Source organism: Petaurus breviceps, unplaced genomic scaffold, assembly GCF_028583685.1.
Source record: "Petaurus breviceps papuanus isolate PSGF00001 unplaced genomic scaffold, PetGlider_PUasm1.0 91133, whole genome shotgun sequence".
Classification (NCBI taxonomy): domain Eukaryota; kingdom Metazoa; phylum Chordata; class Mammalia; order Diprotodontia; family Petauridae; genus Petaurus; species Petaurus breviceps.
This window is the reverse complement of record NW_027187419.1, coordinates 100,537,951-100,565,534: the sequence shown is the minus strand read 5'-3', so window position 1 is coordinate 100,565,534 and position 27,584 is coordinate 100,537,951. Positions and strand designations below refer to the sequence as shown.

The window sequence follows — 27,584 nt, the reverse complement described above, 5'->3', positions numbered from 1 at the left end:
TAACACACACACACACACACAAACAACTAGCCATGTGACCTTGGGTAAGTCACTTAACCCCAACTGCCCTTCAAAAAAAGGCAAAAAAAAGAATCTGGTTTCATCAATGTAGTTCTTTCTAACAGATATGGCAACCCTTGGACACCTCAGGAGACAATTTTGTTACTGTGTTTGCTGCACACCCTGACCCTGACACTTTCCAAAAAATATAAATCATCTAGGTTTTGTTAGAAACATGCTCATCCTAAAAAAACAAAACAAAACAAAACAAAAACCCCAATACTAGTGGAGCCAGGAAAGTTCCCATTTTATTTTATATTTACTCTACATTCCTAGTGAATGTGTAGCTTGCTCAAAAAAATGCAATGCTTTTTATGTTGTTTTCCCCTCAAATTGTTAGAAATAACCATCTTACCAAGAATTTTACCAGGTCATGAGTGAATTTAGAATAAAAAAAATTATTTCACATCATTTCTGATGGGTGACTTGGCCTTTAACCCTGAAAAAGGGCCAGGCACAAACAAACTCTTTTATAACCATCTGGATTAAAATTTCCCCCTTGCTCTCCATTGGCTAGATGCAACCTCCTCAACCTCCCACTTCATGTTCTCCTCCCTGACAGGTTCCCAGTCAAACAGCTCATTAAGCATGCGTACATACTTCTGACCTTTTACCTGATCAGAAGCCTGGTTCTGCTAGGTATTAGAACCAGTCACCTCTGACTTACATTCTGCTGTCACTCAAAGCTAGGAGGAGTTTTAATCCTGCGGAAACAGAATTTCTTCTTTTGTTTCCCACAGGGCCAACCTTCTCCTGTACGTCTTTCTGAATGAAGTGGTTCTTGGATGGCAGATATAGTCCTTGGCTAGATCTATACTTGAAGCATATGACCTGCCAAACCTCCACTGGGCTAGTCCTAAAAGACCTAAAAACTGCAGTAAGCTTTTAGTAATTTCATGTCTCCCATATTTTTTATAACAACTGTTAACAAGAAAAAAATCAAGAGATTTTTGAATTTTATTTGCTCTTAATTCACTGTTCACATTTTTTTTGGGGGTAGAACAGGTCAACATGTTGGCAACAGCATGAATGAAGAAAATGTAATTCCCCAGAAATATACTCAAAATTGACTCCTCTCCAACTTTAAATGTAGATTGTTGCAAAAGCCTTTAGAACTTGCCACCTGCAAACAAAATGCCTACATAGAAACATGACAAGGTTAAATTCTCAATAATGGGACCTGATTTCTTAATCTGTTGTGTCTTCTATGGTTTCTATTGAAATTATGAAACTGATTCAAGTCAAAGGAATTCTTACTTTCAGAAACTATAGATACATAGACGTCTATCTATACACATATATATAGAGAGAGCTTTCTAAAAGTTAGCAGATATAGTAGGTAATTTAATAAATAGTTATCTATCTAGCTATAAATAGATAGAGCTAGAATATAGATAGTTATATCACAAACAAGTGGAAAAATGACAAGATTTACCTGCCCTTTGAAATATGTCCTAGTTGCAAAAAAAAAGGCCAACCTAGAAAAAAATGACCACTTTCATATTCTAAAATATCAATGCATGATGTCTTGGCATAGAATACTCAGTAAAAGATTATGAAAGCAACTACTGGAACTGGAATAGAAACAAAGAGAAAGTGTAATAGTGACTGACAAATTGAAATTTCGTGCAGTAACTCAAAGTTAAAGTCTAGATTTTGATTCTTTTATTTGTAGCCATAGATATCACTACTTTAAAGCACAGGTATGAAAAAGGACAGAAAAGATGAAACTTGAGTGGGTACATGCATTTTAATGGTTAACAGTAAACAATGTTCTTACATATTAGTGATCAGAGATGAACTTATCTTGTGTTTACCTGGAGAAGTGATTATTGAAAAATATGTGGAATTTGTGCAATCTACACCTTTCAGAAATAGCTGTATACTGTTACAGGTTGAAAAAAGTTCAAGAAACTAATATAGCAAATATATGCCTGTGTTAAGTATTCAGAAAAAAATTGCATATTGCAAAAGTCATTTGTATTAAAAATTACACAAATCCAGTAACAATATGAATATAAAAAGTGACACTGCAAGAATTTTTTGCATTAAAGAGCTATGCGTGTTTTAAGTCCATAGTTTAATCCACAAGATCACCTTTCAATTCCCTTTAGACAGAAGCATGCTATGAGTTTTAATTTCTACTTAGAATCAGTCCCCATCCCACTACCAGCATAAAGCCCATTTAAGCAGGTATTCGGGCAGCAGCTTCCTCCTCTGCGTCAGCTCGGTTTGCGTTAATTTCTGCCAGCGTTCGCCCAAATCGAGCCCATTCATCATTGCGGGGAACAGCGATTTGCTATTAAAAGAAAGAAAATGTTTTGTGTATGGTGAAAGAAATTAAGAGATCATCTTACCCACTATCATTTCTGTTTGTTTTCAAATAGTTTTTCCACTAAAAAATAATCATTGGCCTGAATGGCCTTTCTATAATCACAGGGACTATAACAATGACTTACAACATTTACAGGAAAAAAAGAACGGTGTTTGTGAAATGTGTTGTGACAGCGCTAGAAACGACTTCTCTATTATCACCATCAGCACAAGATACAATAATAATGATGCTTTGTAAATATAATGCCTACATAGCACTTTATGGATTTTCTTTTGCTAGGCTAACTTCTCTCCCCTCTGATGACTAAGCTTTGTAGAGCACAGAGCCAACAGCAAAGGTGGAAGATGTGTAAGCTAAATGCCATTAAAAAATGCTGATTCTATGTGTTTTACTCCCTAGAAGTTTGGCAGTTGGATAGTTAGGATTAAAATCATTGCTATCAAGGTTGTCTATTGATCATTTATATGGCATTAATTACCTTAATGAGATCAAGTCTTAGCTGAATTCTATCTCAGTGAAAAGGAGTTGTAATATGGGAAGAAGTTTAGGGTGGAAAGAGAAGGAAGAGGGAAAGACAGAAGAAACTAGAAGTAAAGGAAATATTCACATACACTAACAAAGGTCAGATTCTCATTCCCTTCTCTGGCTTTCCTCCCTGCTCTCCTAATTCCTCCTCCTCCTCAATTTTTACTGTGAGTACTTAGAGATATCCCTACTAATCCTTTCCCTGGCCATGGCCTTCGCAGTGAGAAACTGATATCTGATAATGACCAAAATAAATTGTGTTTGGTTTGGGAAAGAATGGACATTGTGGAGAGGGGAAATAGAAGGAACATGTTTTATTTATGACTCACAAAATTCAGTGACTGAAATAAGGCAAGAAAGACAAGAATAAAATCTAGATCTTTTGACAACCTTGAATATTAGTTTAAATTTCATTATCAGATTATACTATTTCTTGAATATAGGAAATATGATACTAATGTAAATCTCTCTTTCTTTCCCTACCAATGTTGTTAAATTCAGACATGGAATAATTACAGACCTGAAAAAGGAGACAGAACATCTCATTTGCTAAATTTTGCCAGCATCGTTCTACCTTTCCAATTATATTGCCAACTGTGATGATTTTAAAATCAGTCTCTGGATTCTTAATTCAGTTCACACAATCACCAAATAATAGTGCTAGCATTTTGGCTACCACTGAGATAATCAAACAGAAGAAAATTCTGGCTGGACCACTCTACCAGGTCTGAGTGCGTCCAATAAAGAGCAAAAGAGCATCTCTGTACATTACTTTCAACACACACAAAGACCAGAAAACTTAGTTCTGATTTTTTATAAATTTTTCTGGTAACAGCACATTTAGTTATTAGAAATAAAATACATGATCAATGAACTCTTTTAAAGCTTACTTTATTGGGAGGTGGGGTGGTGGTGGTGGTGTCACATTATCTATTTTATGCAACTAACTCCAGAATGAGCCAGTTGAGGGGGACTTCACTCTGGTCAGTCTGTTTAGTTTTCACAATCGCACACAGTTTCGTAAAAAGCACAAAGCACCACCATGATGCCAGAATCACATTCAAAGAGACTTTTTGCTGTAATGCCTGAAAGCCAAGTACTTGTGACAGAATTATGAAGAATGAAGCACATACCTCACCCACGTCATATATAACTATCTGTCCTTCAGAATCACCTACAGCAATCTCTCTCCCAGAATGTGTCCATCTCACACGATTAAGCGCAGGATTACCCTCCACAGAAATGCTTGCAGTCGGCACCTGAAGTCATTTAAAACACAGTACATTGTTAAAAGTTTCATCAAGATTTCTATAAACATGTAAGAGTATAACTCTTCTTCCCTCTAGTCTGGCTATGTTTTTGGAAAACAAACATTAAAATAGATATAGAATTTTTCCAGCATTTGTTTCTGCCAACACATACTAGTTTTATGAATGAAATTATAACCAATCTTTGAGAGCAGTTTGAGAAAATTATTGAACTCTTTATTCAGAAAATTCTTCTATAACCTAAAACCTGATTTTAAAGGAAATTTCTTCCTTCATGATCAAAGAAATGTTTTCCTTCTCTTTTCAAAGTTCTTAAAAGAAGTAAGACAATTTTAAAATACATCGCCAAAATTCCCTTTTAGAAGACCATGGTCTAATATATATAAGCATGCCATTTGTGGTTTACATCTCCATTACTCATAACCCTCAGTTTCTATAAACCACTATCTTAGGCTTCCAGTGGTATTCCATTTTGTTCCACAGAAGGGTCAATGAATTAACTAAAGCAGCAGGGTAGGCTGCTATCATGACAAATGACACCAAGACAGTGACAATCAATGGGAATAACAAAACTTCTTCCCTTCTAACCAATCTGAATGAAGCAGATCATAGCTACTAACCCCTATTCTATCTATACATGACAAAATGGGATTTCTTCATCACACAATGAAAAATGCTTGATTTCCTCAAAATCTTCTTGTATAGTACATAAAAAGCAATCTAATGTCAAACAGAAAGCAGTATCTGTAGTTCTCTTCCTAAGAGCTTGCTGTTTAAATAAACAACATTAGTTCTACTTGTCTAAATTGGGTTATACTATATAACACAAATGACCTACAATTTAAAATTATTCCCCAAATTTATCTCCAAAACTGTCTGGTTAAAGATACTAAGGATATAAGGTTAAGATTATTCTAAGAAACTTGAAAGAAGGGTGGCTAGATAGAGCAGTGAATAGAGCATGGGCCCTGGAGTCAGGAGGACCTGAGTTCAAATTCAGCCTCAGACATTTAAAAAAACTAGCTGTGTGACCTTGGGCAAGTCACTTAACACCAACTGCCCTCCAAAAAGCAAAAAACAAACAAAAAAAAGAAACTTGAAAGTAAATAATCCAAAATATCAATCAAGTTGCTTTATTTCTCTGGGTCTCAGTTTCCTCATCTTAAGAAAAAAAGGAAAAAAGAGGGGTTTGGATTAGATCACCTCTAAGCTCCTCTCTCCAGGCCCTAGTCTTGGATACTACAGTACAATTATAAGCAATGTGAATGAAAAATGTCACTAACTTTCATACTGCAGAAGGTGTTTGATAAGCCATAGATTGCTCAATAAATGGATCATCATCACCGTCATCATCATCATCAATAATCCCCTACATTATTAGAGGCTATTAGAACCCTCAAATTATTCTGCTCCTGCCTATAAATAACTCCCTGGCTCTGGGGAAGCAAAGACAATGAAAACTTAAAGGCCTAGAAATTAAATCATTGGTCCTAGAGAGGAGTTCTCAGAAAATAGATGAGAACATGCAGGAGACTAGGATGCGTGCAGACCGTACAAAGAGCTCTGCTCTTAGTGGCAATGCTACCATTTGGTGCTGATGCTATAACATCATTTCATTACTGTACAGTAATACGGAATCTTAAGGAAATTATAAGCTTCTCTTCAGCTGGTAAATTGCATATGGCTATAATTTGAGAGGAAAAAAGGAAAGGAAATCACATTTATGGTTAGATTTCATGGCAAATTCTAGCATATAAATTAGGAGTTTGGGTGATTTTTCTATTTATTTTGGGATAAAAAATAGCACTGTTTTCAATCACTTATTTAAAAGACATTAAAACATTTTCCCTCCCAGTCAAATATAAGTAAGGCCTAGCCAGTAGTCTATGAAGAATACAATTATAACAGAAAGGCTAACAGTCACTTTAGAAACTCAGAATTAAGGTTAACATACAGCAACTATTGGCAACTATCAAACTTCTATGTTCCTAGTGTAAAGTACCCCAGTTGCCTTGTGAATGGAGACTTTGCCAGGGCATTAGAGACATGATAGTCCTTTTGAGAAATAAAAGGAAATTCCCCAGTGTTCTTGGCCAACATTACTCTTCCTCTCAGTTCTTCACAGCAGGCTCTTTTTTATTTAGTGTACGAAGCTTATTTGGCTTCTTTGTGATGAAACTGCAATCACATAGCCCCTTTTACATTCCTTGGGATAAAGGGAATTTCACAAATTATTCAATAAATCTCCAATTTTCTGTTTTCCAGTGCAATTTTTGTCATTTTGTTGCTCACCTCTGTGTCATTGTTGAGATTCCATAGATCCAGTCTCCCCATGCCATCTACACAGGCAAACAGGGCAGGGTGGGTGGGCGACCACATCACATCATAAACATAATCTGAATTGTCTTCAAATGAGTATAAAGGTTTGTTATTCTGAAACAGAAAAGTTGGTTTTAGCACGTGCAAAAATGTTTCTGTCAAGAAAGTGAAAATATTTTATGTTATCAAAAATAATATGCAAAAAAATACAATTCTTATGGTTTATGCTTCCATGGTATATTAAGATTATAAGACTATGGATTACTTTATACCTACCAATCTTCCCCCCCCCCCCATATAAGCCAAGCCCTTCGTTGTATCCAAAGTATATTCATGCTAAACAAATCAGTATATTGATCACTTCTCTGCCCAAAGGTAGGAAGCAAGCTACTTCATTAGTTTTTCTGGAATCCTGACTGGTCACCACACTGATCAGAGCTCTAAAAGTCTCTCAAAGTTGTTTTACAAAACAGGTTTTCTCAAATTTCTCCAACTATCATATTCATAATTTAAAAATTTTTAATTACAAAATAATATTCCATTACATTTATCTCCTGATCATTCCACTATATCATGTACCACTTTTTGGGGACAAATTAAGATTTCATGAATAATTTACAGACAGCTTTGGGAGAATAAGGGTGAGTTGAGATATAGTATATCTAGAGGGAAAGAGCAATGGATTAAGGAGTCAGGACACTTGGGTTTTAGTTCTATAACTACCAGGTACTAGCTCTATAAACTTGGACAGGTGGCTTATTCCTCCAGGGCTCAGTTTCCTCATTTGTAAAATGGGGGGAATTGAACTAAGCAACCTCTAAGGTCCTTTCTGACCCAGTAACATTCATTTCAACAAATATGTTTAGGATTAGCTAGAGTATTTACTAAATACCTTCCACATGTTCAGTATTATAGTAAATAAAATGGAGGATATTGAAATATGAGACATTGTTCCTGCTTTCAGGTAACTGATCATTTAGGTGACTGATAAGACTAATACATGAAACAGCTGTGAACAAGGGGCTAAATGATAAAATACTGGCCAGGAGTGGAGGTTGGCAGACATGACTATTATAAGTATTACAAATTCAGAGGAGTTCATGAGACCTAGGAATCAGAATAGTATAGAAGAAGCAAGAGAGTATAAAAGAAAAAAAAAAGCAACTGCCCAAATATAGGAGCGGTTGTGCAGTGAGTAAAGCGTTGGCCCTGGAGTCGGGAGGACCTGAGTTCGGTTCCAGCCTCAGACACTACACACACACACACACACACACACACACACACACACACCCAGCTGTGTAACCTTGGGCAAGTTACTTAACCCCAACTGCCCTCCAAAAGGCAAAAAAACCAAAAAAACAAAACCACTGTAAAAAAAAATGGGGTGGTTAGGTGGTGCAGTCAATAGAGCGCCGGCCCTGGAGTCAGGACGACCTGAGTTAAAATCTAGCCTCATATAATTAACACAAAAACTAGCTGTGTGACCTTGGGCAAGTCACTTAACCCCAAATGCCCCCCCCAAAAAGCAAAAAATATATATGTTCAAATATAGGAATAGGAAGTAGCTAGATGAAAGTCCATATGAAAAAAATAAAACGTAGTGTGGTTGGAGAGCTGTTGGGCCAACAGTATGATGTGGTAGTAGTCTGGTTTAACATGGTCATAATCCCAAAACAATGGAGGTGACTACCACAATTAGGTGCTATCTGGAATTTTTAGTTTTGGGAGCCACATTTTAGGAAGGACATTGACAAATAGTGATTCTAGAGGGCAACTAGGATGGTGAGGACCATAGACCATGCTATATGAGCATCAGTTGAAGGAATCTGCATTGTTTAATCTAGAGAGGACATGACAGAAAGGGAGACATGATTTTATGTATTTGAAGGGCTAGGACATAAAAGAAGAAACAAACTTGTTATGCTTAATCCCAGATAGCAGAAGTAGGATAATTTTGGTATCATCGACTTTGAACAAATAATTTAGCTTTACTAGCCTTCATCTGTAAAATGAAGGTTATTGGACTAAATGATTTCGAAGGAAATAAATTCTTGCACACAGGAGGCACTTAAATTTCCTTTCAGGAAAGCACAAAAGAATGCTAGACTTGGAATATGGAAAGGTTTGGTTTGAATTCAGTCCAATGACACTATCTATGTGACCGGGGCAAGTTGTAACTTCTCTGTCTCTAGTTCCTCATCTATAAATATGTGGATAATAATTTTTGTTACTTCCCTCACGAGGTTCTTTTGAGGAACAAATGAGATAATGCATATAAAATGCTCCATAAAACATAAAGTACTATACAAATGTTGGTTATTATTAATTGAATAAATCTATGATGTTCTATTATCAGGGAAGTCTGCATTGCTGGTAGTCCATAAAGACAGAAATACAGGGCTAGAAAAACTAGGCAATTATAGCTGTATTTTAAAGTAGTATACTCCAAAGGGAAATCAGGTGGTAGTTCTGAAGAAATGCAAAGACAATATCCCTGTGTGTTCAATGATCCCTAAGCAGCTAACTCTCGCATGTCCATTTATAGCCTCTATCTCCCTCCTAAATCCAAGTCCTGCATCATGAAAGGTCTGCTGGACACTGGTCATTTCATAAGCATCTCAAACTCAACATGTCCAAAATGAAGGCCAAATCTTCCTAAGTTCACTTTCTTATCTGAACTTTATTTCTGTCAAGTGATGCATTAGCTTTCCAGTCACCAAAATTTGCAATCATGGAGTCATCTACAATCCTTAAGTCTTGTTCATTCCCCACAGCCAACACCTCTCACATCCACATCTTCTCTCTACTCCCATGGACAATGCCTCTCTGCTCACTGACTGTGACCTAGATTAGTAGAATAGTCTCTTACTTGGATCCCTTACCTCCAATCTCTCTCCTCTCAATCTATACTCCAGATAATTTTCAAATGGGTATTTCTGAAACACAAACCCAAGCAGGGAGATTCTTTGTTTCAGAAGCTCCTGTGGCTCTGTCACTTTCAGGATTAAATATAAACTCTTCTGCTTGACATTTAAAGGCCTTTCAGAATCTGGCTTCAACCTATCTTTCTACCAATGATTCCACCCCCAAATCCTCCAACATGCACTTGATATTCTGGTCAAATTGGAGTAGCTGCTGCTTCCTATACTAGACATTTCATCTTCCATCTGTGCACCTTTGAACAGACTGCTGTGCATGCATGGAATACACCCCATTTCTCACCTCTGTCTTTTAGAATCTCTATCTTCACTTATGGCACATCTCTGCCACCCTACAGCCCCAGTCCCAGTAGACTGATTGGTGAGTAACCCTCCAAGACTACCGTTTAAAGAAAACACTAGCTACAGGTCTCACTTCGCTTACCACTCTGCCATCATCTCTTCTCCCACTATGCCACCACACAAATGCCTTTACCTCTTTTGCTCCACCCCTTTTACAGTGCTGGAACCATGATCTATTATCAAATCAACTCTACTACTGTTATTGGATAGAATGTGTCAATCTGCTCCCCAAAGGACCCACTCATCCACCTGTATGTATCATGAACTGTGTAAGAACATAGCTCCTTGAAGACAGGGCTGTCTTTGCTTTTGTAATCATATCCCAAGAGCTTTGCCTTGTGCTTGACACACTGCTTAACAAATGGTTTTTCATTCATTCAAGGGCAACCTACAGAAGCCCTTCCTGAATACCCTTCCTCTATCAGCTATTGGTGTTCCTACCACCTCTTAGAAATTATTGTAAATTTATGTTGCACATATTTTGTATTTACTTGTATACTTGCCACCCAATATCCTGTAAGGTCCTTGACGGCAAGGATTATTTCCTTTTTGGTATCCCCCATGTCTAACATCCAGCCTGGCACAGAGTAAATGATTGATGAAGGCTCAGTGAATAGGTAGCTTAATCTTATTCCCTCAAACACTAGAAAAAGCTCTCTGATCCTACTCATCTCACTCTGACATAATTTGCTTTGAGAAAGGTAACCAGATGAGGTGTTCTGTTTGTTTACTTGTTTTTAATATGAAAGGGGTCAGAGGAGGCATGAGACTGTGGACACTGCCAAACAAGAAATTCTGAGAACTGATATTCTAAGCAGTTAATGATTATAAAAAAAGGTTCTAACAGTCAACTTTAAGATAGAACTATCATCAAAGGTTTTATTCAGAGACTGAAATGTTTTGTATATACACTAAAAATTTCTTTCCCCCAAAAGTTAACTGTATTTTAATGGCAACATTCGATGAGCACAGTTAGGGTAGAGCTCTAAAGTAATCACCAGTATTACATGTAGAACTTTTTCGAGAAGCTCTTATTCTCACAACAATTTAAAACCTCCAGTATTCTCTGGTTCCTGACTCCCAAGTTCAGTATTTAATGGGGACTGGGAGTAGAGTTTTTTCAGAAAGACTCATCTCTAGAATGCCTACATCCATATAGCAGAGATAATTTCTGGGTCTTTAGACTTTAGGGACCAAATTTTGGCCCAAATGAACTGGATTTTTGCTACTTATCTGCGTTACTGAAAACACCTAAATAACTGTGCTAGGAAAAAGAAGTAATGAAAACAGTTAGATGATCTAGGACTCTGTGCAACTGCCTTATAAATTTCCTGACTAGGCAGAGATTAAAGCCTGGCTACACAAGCAGAACTACTTTAGACCAAATTAGACACAGAGCCAAATTGAGATTTCCAGGGATTATAGAAGACTTGGAGAAAGAAGAAGCAGAAAAAGAAAAAAGGGTGTGTGGGAAGAGTGAGGGAGTGCAGGAAATCTTGTTTTGATGCTGGGGCTATGCCAGACTTTTCAGGGCACAAAGTTTCAACAGAACAGGATGTCTAGTACTCCCAGTTTCTCCAAGCTTAAATTTGAATACTGAAAACTGTCTTGGGAGATCAAAGCTCTTAAAAGAAGTGTTGAATGAAATTATGTCCTCATTGCTAGAGGACATATGAAGTATTCAAAGTTAGTTAAATGCACAAAGTTGAAAATACTGGATATGAAAGTCTGGCCATGAAACTGGCATGATGTTGTTTTAAAAAAGCCAATCATTAACAAATTATTCCTCCTTGTTAAGGAGGACGAAAAATTGATATTACTAAATTAAATATGAGAAAGCATAATTAATTACACGATCAAAATAATAAACTCTGGAATTAAGTTGGGGACCAGAATTTAAATATTTACTTGTAAGATTTCTCCTCAGGGCATTTTTTACAAGAGATAAGGTTGTCATTCACACATATCTAATATTCTCCTCCTCTTATGCAAAGCAGCACTGATATATTAATGTGTAAATGCATATGCAGAATAGTTGAACCCTTAATATTTCTGGAGTAAATGTGAAGATGTATGATTTCATACTTGGTTCCACTTCTTGGGCTAAACATACAGGAGGGTGGTATGTGGTGGGGACAATCCTTAAGGAATGGAGTGTGGTTATTAAGACACAAAGTTATTAAGAACATTAAGCTGGGCCTGTAAATGTGCAGCAGACTTAACATCACAATCTGAAATATCAAAAGTATCCCTATTTATAGAAAAAAAATAAATTAGAACAGTTTACTTGTGTCCCTTTATGAGACAAAGCATGCTATAGTCACATAAGTAAAAAGCCCCGTCTGGAGCTTGAAGGAAGAAAGATATGTGGAGACTTTCTTTGTGACAACAGTAAAAGGTAAAAGAATGTGAAGAAATAACATAAAAGAAGCAGCCGACATTCGTGTCTGTCTTTCGGTGCTGCCAGCTCCTTGTAAGGTACAGGTCTAGAGAGCTACAGGAACAATCACTGAATCTCAAGAGCCAGGAGTTTGACCAGAGGCCCTCTAGTCCAACCTGTACTTAAAGAAGAATCCTCTGCACCATTCCTCACAAATGCTCGCTCCTCTTTGGCCTACTCAGCTAGGAGAGAGAAGTCTTATCACCCTGCCTATAGAAGAGACAGTTCCATACAAAAAGTTAAACCTTTGCACAGTGACCACACACAGGTGGGGTTATACCTCAGAAGCAGAAGCCTGAAATGTTTTTCAAGGTAAGATCACTTCCTACTTAAAGTAATGGACCAATTAGATATTTTCAACCTTAGAACTGATGCTTTTGAGGACAGGAAAAATTGGAGGTCTCAAATTAATGGCAAATAAACAGACAGTGAAGATATATAAAGCCACTGAATTTTGGAAGTCAACCAATTCATCCAAGAAGCTGAATTAAAAGTAAGAGATGGCTTTGGAAAACACATTATGGTAGTTAAGGCCAAACCTGGATATATTACTGGAACTCAAGAATGCAAACTAATTTCTGAATTAGATTAAAAGAAAGAATCAGGAAAGAGCAATGGTATTTATGGAATGTTTCATCTCTAGTGCTTATTTTGTGAGGAAGAAAAAAAGGCACAGCTAGGTGCAGCTAGGTGGCACAATGGCTAGAGTGCTAAGCCTGGTGTCAGAAAGACCTGAGTTAAATTCCATCCTGAGATATTTACTTGGTCTGTGACCTTTAGCAAGTCACTTAACCTCTGCCTGCCTCAGTTTCTTCAATTGTAAAAGGAAGATAATTGCATCTACTTCCCAAGGTTATTGGGAAGATCAAATGAGCACATGTACTTGTAGAGTACCTGTCATATGGTAGGCCCTTAATCCTCATCCCTCCTTTTTTCCTTCCCTTCTCGTCCATCCATAAAAGAACAGTACCCTTGGAAAGACCTAAGTTCAGAGCTCAGCTCTAATGGTTACAATGTGTGTAACCTGGTTAAATTACTTAATTGTACTTTACCTCAGTTTTTTCATCTGTAAATCAATATTTGGCACCACCTATCTCAAAGGGTTAAAAAAAAGTACTTTTAAAATTGTGAACCATTACATTAGGTTCTTGAAGAAAGGAAGAGAAAAATGAAAAAAAGAAAAGAGAAAAGAAAAATCTAGAACCAACCTTTGCTTATTTTTTTTTTATTTTGCCTTTTTTTGGAGGGCAATTGGGGCTAAGTAACTTGCCCAAAGTTACATGGCTAGTTTTTTTTTTTGTGTGTGTGGGTGTTAAGTGTCTGAGGCCGGAACCGAACTTGGGTCCTCCCGACTCCGAGGCTGGAGCTTTACTCACTGTACCACCTAGCCGCCCCCTAACCTTTGATTATTTCAGCCATTTAGGATGAAAAAACTCTAAAATACCTTAAAATTCTCTGCCCTTCTGAACCAAAGACACTGAATACAATATAGTCTTTTCTTGGTGATTCATGATCCTCATAATAAATAACCATTATAGTTCTAGGTTTTAAATATGACATAGTTGCATACACTTTGAGGGTTTTTCTAGTTTGTCCTTCAATGGCAGTTGGTAATTGCTATTATTATTTTAACTGCCCCAACAGTCCATATCCTTTCTAGTTTGAAGATTCTAATCTGCTATGGGTTAGCAGATAAAGAAACTTGTTAAGAATTTTATATGAAACAAAAGCAAAGAGGTTCTGATAAGGCCTTTTCTATGCAGTAAAGCATAGGGCTTGAATGCAAGGCTCTGAGACATTATTCTATGGTGCTCATAAGTCTTTCTCACAGCAATGTTCTTGAGTATGAAGGTTACCAGAAACTGGATGTCTGGATAAGTGTGGTATTAATGGATTTCCTCAGCATATTAAGGAAAAAAAATGCAACCTATATAACATGTAACATGTCGTTGTGTTTTTTCTTAATCTAATCTAACACATGAATATTCCCAAACAAATTGAGAGTTTAACTTCCCTATGTGGCTTATATTAGAGCACCACCTTGTGTCAAAACATTGAGAAAATGACCAGAAAACATTCTAGGTACCTTGGTTGTCCAAAGTTTCACTGTCCAGTCAAATGAGGAAGTGACAAAAAGATGTGAGAAGTCTACAGCTCCAACTGCGGCATGGCAATGGATACCAGTTATCGGTCCTTGGTGTCCTTCAAACATCTCACTGATTCCAGCTTTGCTGTTTTAGAAAACAAAAGTCATCAGGTTTGTCTCTTTGCAGCTAGATTCTCTATAAACAGACAACATACACATATTTAAATATCAAGCTATAGAGGCGGCTGGGTGGCGTAATGAGTAAAGCACTGGCTCCAGAGTCAGGAGGACCTGGGTTCAGCTCCGGCCTCAGACACTTAACACCCCCACAAAAAAACTAGCCGTGTAATCTTGGGCAAGTTACTTAACCCCAATTGCCCTCCAAAAGGCAAAATAAATAAATAAATATCAAGCTCTGTCAAAATTTTTCTAAACTTACTGTGGTCTGTGGGCATGACGCATTGAAATAATTCTAGGAAAAGGGCAACACTACTGATATTGGATGTTATCCTGTCCAGATTTAACAATCCTTCTAAAGCTGGAGGTAAAATTTGGAATCACAAACATTAAAGTACTGACAACATACCCCCAGTAGTCCAATACTTGAACTGATGGAATAGTGAAAGGCAAAGAAATGCTGCAGAGAAGAGATATAATTTTGGCTATTTTTAAACCTAAGAGCTCTGAAGTAAGGGTGATCTGTGTTTGAGATGAAACCTAGATACTCAATTTTATTTAAGGAAGAAATTGATAAGGCAGAGCTAGACAATTTCAAAACAGATGGAACAGCAGGAGAAATACTAGTCAATTGCAGATGTGTGCGTGATGTTACTGTACAATTATCAGGAGGAACAGGATAAAGTTCAGATTCAAATGAACACTGACTGAAATGCAACTGGTGATTCTTACCTTTCTATGTATATCTGAAGGGTCAGTTCTAGGCATGACAGCTATAGCATTTATGTTTAGGAAATGCTGAACAGCAAAATAAAACCCTTAATCTATATCAACATAGAGGGGAAAACAATCTATCATTTTTCTTTTGATGTGAAAGTTTACATTTCGTAAGTTTGAAAATAATGTGGTTTTTCCATACACAGTAAGTAGGTCCACGCAAATTTCTACTAAAAAGGGGGTGTAGTTAGTTTAAATATGGTTATGAGGGAGAATCTATATCAGCATTACAACTTTAAAAATGAACAATAATTCAAAAGTTTCTAATCACCTGCCATGGCGACATGCTGTGTATACAGAGCCTTCTTCACTTCCAACAACAAAGTTGTTGACATCTCCAACAGGGAAGGACATAGAAGTGACAGCTACAGCTTTGGACTGCTTATGAACCAACTCCATGCTATCCTGTTGGAAAAAAATAGGCAGAACTATTCAGACAACCAATAACAGTTACTTAAAAAAAAGATTTTTCTGATCTTCATTGCTCTTCCAAAACCATTCTGTTCCCATTTTAATCCTACCCTTGGCTAAAGTACTTTTGCAGGTCACTGAAATTAAATATCATGAATTTGTATGAAAAATATAACCTATGCAGTTATTGTTTTTAATTATGCCTTTTCATACAAATGACAAGTCACACAGTTTTAGGCTGTCACAAGTGAACTCTACCTGTGGATGGGAAAGCATGTCCAAACTCCATGAGCAAATTTTTCCATCAGTGGAGATGCTAATCAAATTGTGAGCATTTTGAGTGCCAACTACATTCACACAATACACAGGGTGCTAAAAGGGACACAAAGCAAAAAAGGTTTAAATGGGTTACTTTGTAAACAAAACCTCAAACTTTCTAACTAAGGTTCAATTATAGGCATTCCCTTTAAACCACATCATCCTAATATATTTCTAAAGCATCTTTAATATGAACAGTTCTGCTGTTTTTTAAATCACTACACCTAAGAAAGAGTACTGTCTTGGAAGAAAAAAGGGCATCTAGTAAAAATGGATTTTCCATAGTACAGAAGGAAATATGGCTGCTGAATGCTGATGAATCTGTACGTGAAAGAATGCTTATTCTAGAAGATCCTGATAAACACTAATAGGCACCTAACAAGTTAGGAGGGAAGACTCTTGTAGATTTCTCATTTCCCTACCGTATGTGCAGCAGCTGAAAGTGGGGTTCTCTGGACCGGGGTTCTCTTATTGCTTCGATTATCCCACAATACAATTTGGCCTGAATACGTACCACCAACAACCAGATTTGGATGAAATTTTGCAAATGTGGCCGACATTACAGCTGACTGAAAATAAAAAGGGTGACAATTTTATAGTAAGACTTAAAAGTGGAAAAAAACCTCCAGTTTACAGAAAGAAGCTAATCCCTTCCACTACAACTAAACATTTTCTTTATTTTGTTTTTTGGTTAAAATATTTCTACTTTAGTCAATTTAATGGTTCATTTCATTATAATAGTTCATATTTTTATTTAGCATGGACAAATTTTTGCTTTTCTCTTTAGAATTTTCTTTGCTAAGAGAATGCTGTAGACAAAAAAGAATATAACATTTTACATAAATATAATGAAGTAATTTCTGAAGTAAAAAATATTTCACATCATTATAGTATCAAATTGTAAGATAATTAGGCCCATACTTTGTCTTGACAGTAATCTGACAGGATCAGATTATATGCTAGTTTTGATTCAGTTAAGTGATTTTTCAGAATTATGACATTATGAAAAGCCTTTGTCTTATTGCAAACAGAAAAGGTTTGCAAATTTTACCTTTCTACTAAATTCATTTTTAAAATCTGCATCTGTTTCCTACTTTGAACATATGTTTCTACTTAAAACTATCTAGTTCCAGCTCCTCAGGCCATGTATAAGTAATTCAGTGGGCCAATAGTCTAATCGTATAGTCAGTAAAACTGTGCATAAGAAACTTCCCATGGCAAAGGCATTTTATAAAAGCTCTCTTTTCATATAATCAATTAGAATAAAGGAAAAAACAAAATCAAAGGAAAGTGTAGGTGTGATTAAACAAACAATATGAAAAATGTCACAAATGTTACAAAGGGAAGACTATTTTGAACTAATTCTTAATTTTCAGTCAACATCTGTTTGCAAATACATGTGGTTTAGTAAATGCCAACCCAATGAAATCATCATGTTGACAAAAAAAAAAGAAAAAGGGCATTTGTAAATTCATCAGTGGAGGTTCAACATGAGGGAAGACAGTTTCTCACATCCTACCTGGCAGTGAAACACATATTCTGGGGTAGTTTTTTTGTATTTCATATTCCATACAAGGGCCACCCCATCAGGCTCGTGAGGAGCATCTTCATTGTTGTTATAGGAGGCCACGAGCAATTCTGGGTACTGGTCACAAGAAATCAGATGGAAAAGAAACTTGTATCAATGAAAATGGTTTTATATCCTCACTACTTTAATTTTCACTACCAAATTAATTTGAAACTACAAATGTCTGTTCCCTCTCCCAGAAAGTACTACTTAGTTATGCTCAAATGTAGTATCCTACTACATTTATGCTTATAAGAAAAGTTTAAATTCTGTTTTTATGTTAAAACTGCATTTTATTCAAGCATACATTATATATTGTACTGTATGTTCTATTAAAATTGGCAAAATTGGGATCCAGCTTTTACTTGAATTATTCCCCCAAAGGATTAAAGTTTTCAGTCCCTTCTTTCAAAATCCAGAAAATGAGATCAATGTTTGCTTACTCTAGAACTTTGCATGAGAATTATTTTAATAAATACATATTAATAAATCAGCAATGGTCCCTTCTGCCCTCCAATAATAGCCTGAATTGTACAAAATGAAACATGATTTAATTATTAAATGGTATTTTGGTTTTATTTTACCTGAGATGACCAATCCAGACAACTAACAACACGATGCTTTGACCAACGTTCATCAAAAAACTGCCTGTTTAAGGACAGTTTAGCACCTGCTTGAATTTCTCTGGAATTAAAAAACAAACAAACCCCAAAACATAAAGGATAAGACCTTACATTAGACTTTTTCATCTATAATAATTCAACTCTTATCATACCACAGGTCTTAGCAACTAAATATTACCCTTCTTTATCTTCCAAATCTCTCCCACTATAGTCAAAGAAGATGTTAATCTGCTCAGAAAGAGCTCTTTCTACAATTCTTGTGGAATGATCAAAGAAACTTAGAAACTCTTCAGAGTGCAGGATCTGTTGTTTTTCCTCTTCAGTGAGCTCATGAGGGGGGACTGGAAAACAAACATTTCTTTCTTGTAGATTTACTTATATCTGAAAAATCACTTATAAACCAACTCTTTCCCATTAAATACCCGTTTTTTTTTTAACAGACTCACATAATATCTTTTGTTGTACAATAATATCATTCTCTTATGTAAAATAGATTGGTAATAGATATGAACAAAAGTAAATCCCAATGAAATATATTCAATTTAAAAAGTGAAATTAAGACATTTAAAAAAATCATTTGTACCCTCTTCTTCATCATCTTTCTTTAAAGTTTTCTCTTCTTCAGGTTCAGTGGGTGGTTTGGGGGTTACAACATCATCATCTTCTTCTTCATCTGAAAAAATAAAACCATTCCAAATAATATATTTCTATTAGAATTTAAAAAACCCTAAAATCCTGCACAAGGCAATGTTTCACAAATTATCATATTAATACAAAAATAAAACATTTTAAAGATGAAGCAAGGTACAAACCAAATATGCTGATAAATAACAAAATTTTGATTTCTAATTCCATCTCTAAAAGTAAAAAGTGTTAATCAGATCCTATTTTGGATAAATTTTCATATATGAACATATAGTATGTTGACAGTTACACTAAATTCTGCAGCTGTGTAAAGAGAAATAAGCAATTGTAAAGGATTCCCAGTATAAAGTTCTGAAACCTTAGAGGTATTTATCATTCAACATAAAACTATTGTATAGTTTTATGGAACACGCTTATACCGTAATGTGCAGAATACAGAAAATCAAATGTCTGAAATAACCTACAGAGTTACTTGCTTACTTGTGACTTAAAAACTCCTCAATAACTAATAGATCTTCATATGGAATAACAATGGCCAAGATTAAGCTTTCAAACTGCTATTCTGAAAGGCAGATTTTGTTAAAGTTTATAATAATGTGACCACGTTCTATTTTCTATTATTATTATTAATATAATTTCCATCACAATCATCCCCTTATTTGGCAATAAGAGTTTTAAAAGGAATTGTTTTCTCTTAATTTCAATAAATAATATGCAACAATGATGTAGTCTAATGACAGGCAAGGTTTACATGACTTGTATTCCATATGTCCTCTCAAATCCTGAAAACAAGAAAATTACATCAAACTACTTATTCAAAATGTTGTGGAATATATAGTGCCTATTTTGTCTTCCTCTGCATCCTGGAATGGATCTGTGGGAAGAACACATTCATTTTTATTGGTTAAACAGATTTCTCATCTGTCTTTAAGGGAACGGCAGCAGGAGTCTGCAGCATGCTTCATCTCAAGTAATGAGACTATTCAACAAGGGGACTCTACTTGTTCGTCATAGTCTTCTCCCTGACCCATGTTCAAAGTTATCTAACACACACATACACACAACATACACAAAGAGTGGTCAAGGGATGGGAACCAGCTGCCAAGCCATGGTCCCAGCAGCCAGGCCAGCTGACTAGATAGCAGCAACCAGATGGTACTGCTGGGATTGTGTCTTTCTGCTATGAGGTGGCAATGGGATGGCATAACATTTTTCTGCCTGACTGCTTCCAATCATGTCTTTCCCCAATGGCAAGCCTGTGCAATTACCAACACTCCAGGAGGTCTACAGACAAGCCTTTACCCTGCAAACAAAATACAGCTTGTAGGCCATACCAGCTGCCAAACCACACACATAGTGTTAGGTTTAGAGAGCTCTGAAAATCTTTCTGACTCTATAGTATAGGCAATAAAAATATAACAGTATCTGTAGGAAAGAAAGCTTTAAATGACACTGCATAATGCACACAATGATACAACCTCCAACTTAATCAAAATGATAATGACGTATGCCAATCCTACATTACTTGAAATTGAGCGATTTTTACGTTCTGACAAGTTTACAGAACTAGGATAAATGGCATGAATGATTTCAATATATGCTCCTACTTTTGAACCAAATGGTGAAGGTTAAAATTTTTCCTTTCAAGGGCCTCAATCAGCCACAAAGGAAAACAGTAATCACTGTCTTTTCAGCCAGCCCAACCGCATTTGTCAGCCCTTTCTCCGTCAATGCAGCCAGAGCAATCAACCTGCCAAACATTCAGAATGGAAAAACAATCTGAAAATACAGGGTATAATGCACCTGCCAGTGAAAATGGCCATTTCAAGAAAAGCTAGTGATCTCAGTGACCCTGCTGAGGAGGCGGTGGTGCAAAGGGGAAAGAACGCGTAAAAGAATTCTTAGTGATCTCCACTCTCTTGCACATTGACACTTCCTTACAAAGCATGCCAATTACAGCTTTTGTGCTACTTAAAAAATGAAAGCTTTTTTGGGCAAAATAATCACACAGAGAAACAGAAAGACACTACTCCTTTTTAGATGAATTCTCATGTACAACGGACTATTAATCTGAAAACAGTATAACCGGTTGCAGCTCTACACTGTACTGTTCAAATATAAAGTTGATATCTAGTCTTTACAGGTAGAAGTAATAAAAATTATTTAATTCCATTTAATGTAAAAGATGACAGTAAACTAGCAAAGCAAATATTTTAAAATTAAAAACCCATGTGGAAATATAGATTTTTAACTGTTTCACACTATTATTAATCGCTACTCTAATCAATTCTGCATTCTAATCTGAATTCAAAGTTGAGTTCTAAATTCAAAAGGTAAGGGTTTTTGTCACCCTGAACTGGTCATTCCTTAACATTATGAATTATATACAGTAGCCTCCCATCCTTATCCCTTTCTCCTCCCCCAACTTTATTGCATTACACTACTTCTAAGTACCATTTTCAATGACAGATGTCAAATTCCTGTCATAATGCATGTGGTCAGCACTTTAGTGCTAAGTGACCTCATAATTTACATATTTTAGAGAAAAGATCTTGTAGAAGATCTCTCTCTCTTAACATTTAAAATGTAAATGGAATATATTATGCAGTGATCTGTATCCCTCCATATATGACACTCTCAATACCAAATGTCCATATATATTATTGTTTGCGTTTGATGATAGTACAGTAGATTTTAATTTCAGAATGACTATATTTTAGAATTTATTTAGTTTTAGAATGATCTCCAGTTTAAAAAACTGCTGACTTAAAGCTATTATCAGTACTAAAGTATAGGTCTCAGAAATATTAATCCCAAAAAATTAAGAAAAATAGGAAAAAGTTATTTGCCATAAGCAAAAGAAAAGCCATGAACTTAATAGTTATAAAAGAGATTGGTAACATTAATATCCATGTAAAGATTAAATTTACTGAAATATCCAATCTCACTAATTTGATACAATTATAATACAGAAATACATAAAGCTACTGAAAATAATATACTTCCTTCATAATATCTTAATGTTCTGGACATTAAATGTTTGTTGCTTTCTCAATTAATATATAAATACATATGTTATTAAATTCATTCTATGCTAGTCCTTGCTGTATTAGAACATATTTAAAACTTGAAAAAACTACACAGGAGTAGGAAGATTGAAAAAATAGGACTGCCATGTCACATCAATTTATTGATGAATATTCATTACAATATGCTAAGTGGTTAACTCCATGCTTTTTCTGACAGGGGATCTAAGGTTATAAACTGAGCAGTAAAGAGTGCACAAAAGTAGCAGTTACTTTTAAAATGACAAATCTCTTGTCAATGAATGCTGAAACTAGGTTTAATGAACCACTGAATTTTTACTTTGAGTTAACATCAAAATTGTGATGTATTTTGGTGAGATGGAAAGAAAAGCTGTGCTGTAAATTAAGCTGTATCTAGCAATAACACTACAGAGTGAAGTTCCAGTTGTCTGAGTAATCTGTTGCTACAGAGTAGGTTAATCAAAGTTAAATCATCTGTGAAATGGGTGGCTTTTGTTAAGCTAAAGGTGTCTTCAGATCAGGTTTTCACTTCTGTATTTCACTATACATTCAAGGCATTTTCTAATAATATCCTAAAGCTATACATACATATCCTGCCATAAAATTATTTTAAAATACTCCTGTAATACACATTAAAATTAAATATCATTTAATAACAAAATATTCCATTAAATAAATTTAAAATGAAAATTCTCTTCAAAAAACTCACAAAGTATCTTTTATGAATGTCTATCCCTAATCAAATATTAAATGGATTCATTTATTAAACATTTTTTATTCTATGATTCACTGAATATCTCCTGTCATAATAGTGCTAGTCTCCAATTAAGTTGAATAATTATGCACATGTGTACTCTGCTCTATATGATATGTTCATTCTCTATGATATGTTATTCTCTAGCTTTGTTGGGCACATGTACCCTAATTCAAGCTAATACAAAACAACCTAACAACATAGAAGAGATTAAATGCAATTATTTACATTACAAAAGGGATTTACTACAGCATTTCCTTAAATAGAACATTTTTATGGTCCCTTTAAAAAGTGATTCAATTTAGAAAAATTGAATTTATGTAATTTCTGTGAACACATCTAGTTCATAAAATGACTTACATAAGTATTAGGGAAGGAGCAAACAGTCCCTTACCATAAGGATGTTTTTTTTCAGTTTTTAAATCATTCTACTTTTTACTGTTGAAAAATAAAAAGCCAAGTTTTTAATACAAATAGAGAATTGATTTTCCATTAGTATTTATGAAGACGGCACTTCTTTTCTGTACCGTTTTCATCTTGAGGAATGTCATTTCCCACTTGCCTGATAATTTCCTCTTTCCATACCTCATTCTGTCAAAGCAAAAATGAATAACAGGATCCCTATACCTTCTAACAATGAAATTAAGCTAATATAACTTGAGACACACACAACAGAACCAATTTCATTTGTTATCAATGATCTATTGACATATCCAGCTCTCTAAGGTCACATGGTCTGTTTTGAAAAATTATTTTGTTCCTCAACAACAAAAAAAACTCAATCAATGGCTGACTTTTCCACTAAGAAACAACCTATTATTTATGTTCTGATGGCAGAGCTACTTTTCTAACAATAACATAATGATGCCTTTAATGATTCTATTTCTTTTACTTAGTTACAACAGCTTATGAATTTGATCCCTATCCTTTTCCCCATAAAAATTCAATTTTTTTTTACTTTGGCTGTTAACCATTTATACCCAACCAGTGATATTGTAAAATCTTTGCATCTTCTCAAATAATTCTTTTTTTCATAACCAAATTTCCCATCTATTCAGATTAATGCTTTAATCAAGCATAATGCTCAATGACATTGTGTTCCATTATATTTTTTGCAAATTCTTTAAGAAATGAAACATTTTGATTTACTGTTACTAATATGCACTTGAATAACAATAAAAGAGTTTTGAGACAATATATCTTGTAGAAGACCATTCAAATGACAACCAGGACATACAGATCATTTGGCAAGCAAAGCCTATGATATAATAGAAAGTACTTTGGATCTGGAATCAAAAGTCCTAGATTTGAATTTCAATTTCCACTTGGGTACTTGGTGATCTTAGGCAAATCATGGGACCCGAGTTTCAATAATTTCAAGTAAAAAAGAACAATACTATCAACCCAAGGTTGCTGTAAGCATCAAATGAGAATGGATTACTAAGTACATTGTAAACATAAAACATCACATAAATGTGAGTTGTGCTTCTCATTGTTACAGCCTTGCCCTTACAGAGGAATAAAAGAACAAGAACTGTGCACAGCCTAATTCCCAAAGGCAAAAAATGCATTTGAGGAAAAAAAATCAAACTCGCAGATCAATTAGAATCAATATCAATATTCAATCTCAAACTAAAACCCAAATCAATTTTGTGATAAATTCTGTCAAATTGGTAGAGAAGAAATTCAATTTTAAAAAAAGCAATTTTCAAAACGGTCATACGAAATTTTACAAAAGTAAAAGAAGCCCAGTAAGTAACCTAACTTTTCCAGTAGTGTATCCACTGGCAACCACTGCTAGAAGGTGGAGAGTACACAGTTCTATGTTCCTACAATGAAGCTCTTTACCTGCAGTGAGTGAAATTGACTGAGATCACATGATCCCAGTCAATTTCACTCACAGCAGGTGTTTTAAGTGAAGCACCTCAGTGCAGAAACAGCACTACCAACTTACAGAGTAAACTTGGAAGAAAGAAGATGGCCAAAGGGGGAATATAAGGAAAAGGGACAGACAAAAGAAAATTATCTTTTTAAAATGGGGGGTGGAGGGGTGGGAAATAGATCTACATTAAAAATTTTGAAAAGAAAACAGACTGAGTGAGTTAAGGCTAACAACATTTTTGTGTCTATATTATTTTTGCTCTGATTATCAAGGCTCCCCAAGTTTAGACCGACGAATTTAATTCACTGTCTCTTACACTCAAATGGAGATTTGGGCAATTTTTTTCATGGTGAGTCTTGAAAATTTGTTATAGCTCTTAAATGGGAACCAACCAGGATAAGTTTGAGAACCACTGTATTAAAGCAATGGCTAAGCACCGTTATAGTTAAGTCTAAAGTGTTTCCATTATAAAAACCCTAATTTCAGGGTTTCTCTCTTCCCCTTTCCCCCCAAGCCCCACAAATTATGCCATGAAACTTAATGTAAGAGCCCTGGACATGGAAGTAATTTTCTTTCTACATCATTTGATAACACCCTCTTTATTTCCATAGTTTAAGAATGGCCCAAGGATCATTCTACTCCAATTATGCACCTCAACCCTGTCATAGAGGAAGGACCACCTCTGCTGAAAGGAGGGTAATTTAGTGTACCACACATAGTAGGCACTCAATAAGTACTTGTTGAATGTTTGTGGCTCCTATGAAATTTGCAACATGATGTAATGAACTGAGCACTAGATTTGGAGCCAGAAAACTTGGTTTCAAATCCCAGACTCTTCATCTGTAAAACAAAGGGTTTGCAATAGATGATGTCTATGCTCCTTTCCAATTCTCAAATCCCATGAACATATAAGCTTACTAATAAATGCACCCATCCCATGAAGAGCAATTGTAAAGTTGGTTGTGATGAGGCAGAAACACCTATTAGAAAATGGTTTAAGTTCACCAATCTCACCTTTCATTAGTCCCCATGGTGACTTCTATTCTCTACTTTGCTAAAAAAAAAAAAATAATACCATGTTTCTGGATTCAAACCGTTCATATAACTTGGTTCTCATCTGGAAACACCTATATTTAAAATTCATTTGCTTAATTTACTCTTTATCTCTTCCCTTAAATCTATACAACATTTTACAGTTACAAAACACTTTTATGTATGTTATCTCATGATCTTGACAACACATTGATGATGTAATGCAGGGTCAGTTATTCTCCTTTTTACCAATAAGCAAAGCGAAAGTCAAAATATAAATTTACTTGTTGAAACTGAGACTAAAACCCATATTTGTTCAGATCTGAATTATGATGATGCATTAAAAAGAACCTTATAAGCTCAGCTGAAATCAGGTTATAGTTGTTAAAAATATCTGTATTATTAAAATTATTGCTACCTTTTAAAAACAGTATGTTTTTTTCCCTTTTATTGCAGTCACTAAAAAATTCTGAAGGAAAAAAACCTACCTCACTATAATAGTAACACACCATTAAATAAATCACAGAATCTCAAAATTAGAAGGAACCTCAGAGATCATTTAGTATAAACCATATTACAACAATAATACCCTCTACAACTTCCTTGAAAGTGTTATCTAGTCTCCACCTGAAGACCTCTAGTAATTGGGTACTCATTACCTAAGAGCTAACTCATTCCCTTTTTGGTTTTTAGGAAAATTTTCCATACATCAAGACATCGTTCATAATTCTGCCTCTGGGGTTAAGTAAAAGCAAATCTAATCTCTCTTCCACAGTATGACCATTTAATTACTTAAAAGACAGTTATATTCTTTTCCCTACCAAGTCTTCTTTTCTCTATATTAAACATCCCTCAGTTCCTCTAAGTCATCAGCATATATATAACATTGTTTTGAGCCCCCTCACCATCCTGGTCTTCCTTCTATGGATGCACTCTAATATGTTCTTGTTCTTTAGATGTGCCTTAAAATTTCAGAGTATGATGAGACAATGGCAGGTAGGTGGCACAGTGGATAGAGCTCTGGCCCTGAAGTCAGGAAGACCTGAGTTTAAATCCAGCTTCGGATACTTACTGTGTGACTCTGGGCAAGTCACTTTACCCTGTTTGCCTCAGTTTCCTTTTCTGTAAAATGAGCTAGAGAAGGAAATGGCAAACCACTCTAGGATATTTGCCAAGAAAACCCCAGAAGGGGTCAAGAAAAGCTGGACATGACTATGTGATTAAATAACAATAGTGAGACTATCATATCCCTTATTCTGCACCTTGCACATAAAAGACACTTAAAAAATGGTGAAATGAAATTAATTCTGGATACTATGCTCAGCTAACATAATCTAAAATTGCACTAGATTTTTGTGGAAGTCATATCACAATGATGACATATATTAAATTTATAGGAAGCTATAACTCCTGAGTCTTTTTTTTTAATATATAAGAACTGTTATTTAGTAATTTTCCCCCATCCTGTAGTAAAATAGCTGATTTTTTAAAAACCTCAATATAGGACTTACTATGTCTCCTTCAGCTTGCTGAATTTGGTTGTTGAGATTTCTTCTGATCCTTATTTTGCCATCCAACATGTTAGCTATCCCTCCCAGTTTCATGTCATCTGAAAATATCAAGTTATCTGCCAGAGGAACACTGATGACCACCAGGTTTTATATATTATGGAATATATATGACTGAACACTTACATGATTTATATCTATGTACTTTTTCATAAGATCTTACAAAATTTTAAGATATTCAAAGCAATTTAATCATAGAACAAAAATGAAACCATTTTGTCTATATAAGAGTCTCATTCTAGTAAAAATATGATACTATGCTTCTTTGAAGGTCAGTGTAATTATTTAAGGTCCCTTGCATTAACACTTAAAAACAGTCTAAATTTAATTTCCCTTTCAATTACTTTCCAAGTAAGATTCTAGAGACACAGCATTGTATAACAGAAAGATCACTGGACTAGTTAGTAGTCACTAGGTCAGGATTCTAGTACAAGTTCTGTGAGTAATTAGTTGCAAGAAATGTGGGAAT

The 27,584-nt window shown here is 35.2% G+C and overlaps 1 protein-coding gene across 3 annotated transcripts in view; it reads right to left on the bottom strand.

Moving 5' to 3' along the window:
- Nucleotides 1–1,702: 1,702 nt before the first annotated feature.
- Nucleotides 1,703–27,584, bottom strand: part of DYNC1I2 (dynein cytoplasmic 1 intermediate chain 2) — a 68,779-nt gene continuing 42,897 nt past the window's right edge. For all 3 annotated transcript variants that reach the window (XM_069080079.1, XM_069080080.1, XM_069080078.1), the window contains 11 exons: nt 18,771–18,860; nt 18,366–18,528; nt 18,149–18,248; nt 17,517–17,642; nt 16,420–16,566; nt 15,938–16,051; nt 15,540–15,673; nt 14,315–14,459; nt 6,481–6,621; nt 4,054–4,179; nt 1,703–2,359 (listed from right to left, as the gene is read on the bottom strand). In XM_069080079.1, the coding sequence (XP_068936180.1) occupies nt 2,246–2,359; nt 4,054–4,179; nt 6,481–6,621; nt 14,315–14,459; nt 15,540–15,673; nt 15,938–16,051; nt 16,420–16,566; nt 17,517–17,642; nt 18,149–18,248; nt 18,366–18,528; nt 18,771–18,860 (1,400 nt within the window). In that variant the 3' untranslated portion in view covers nt 1,703–2,245. The remainder of the gene's footprint in view (nt 2,360–4,053; nt 4,180–6,480; nt 6,622–14,314; nt 14,460–15,539; nt 15,674–15,937; nt 16,052–16,419; nt 16,567–17,516; nt 17,643–18,148; nt 18,249–18,365; nt 18,529–18,770; nt 18,861–27,584) is intronic.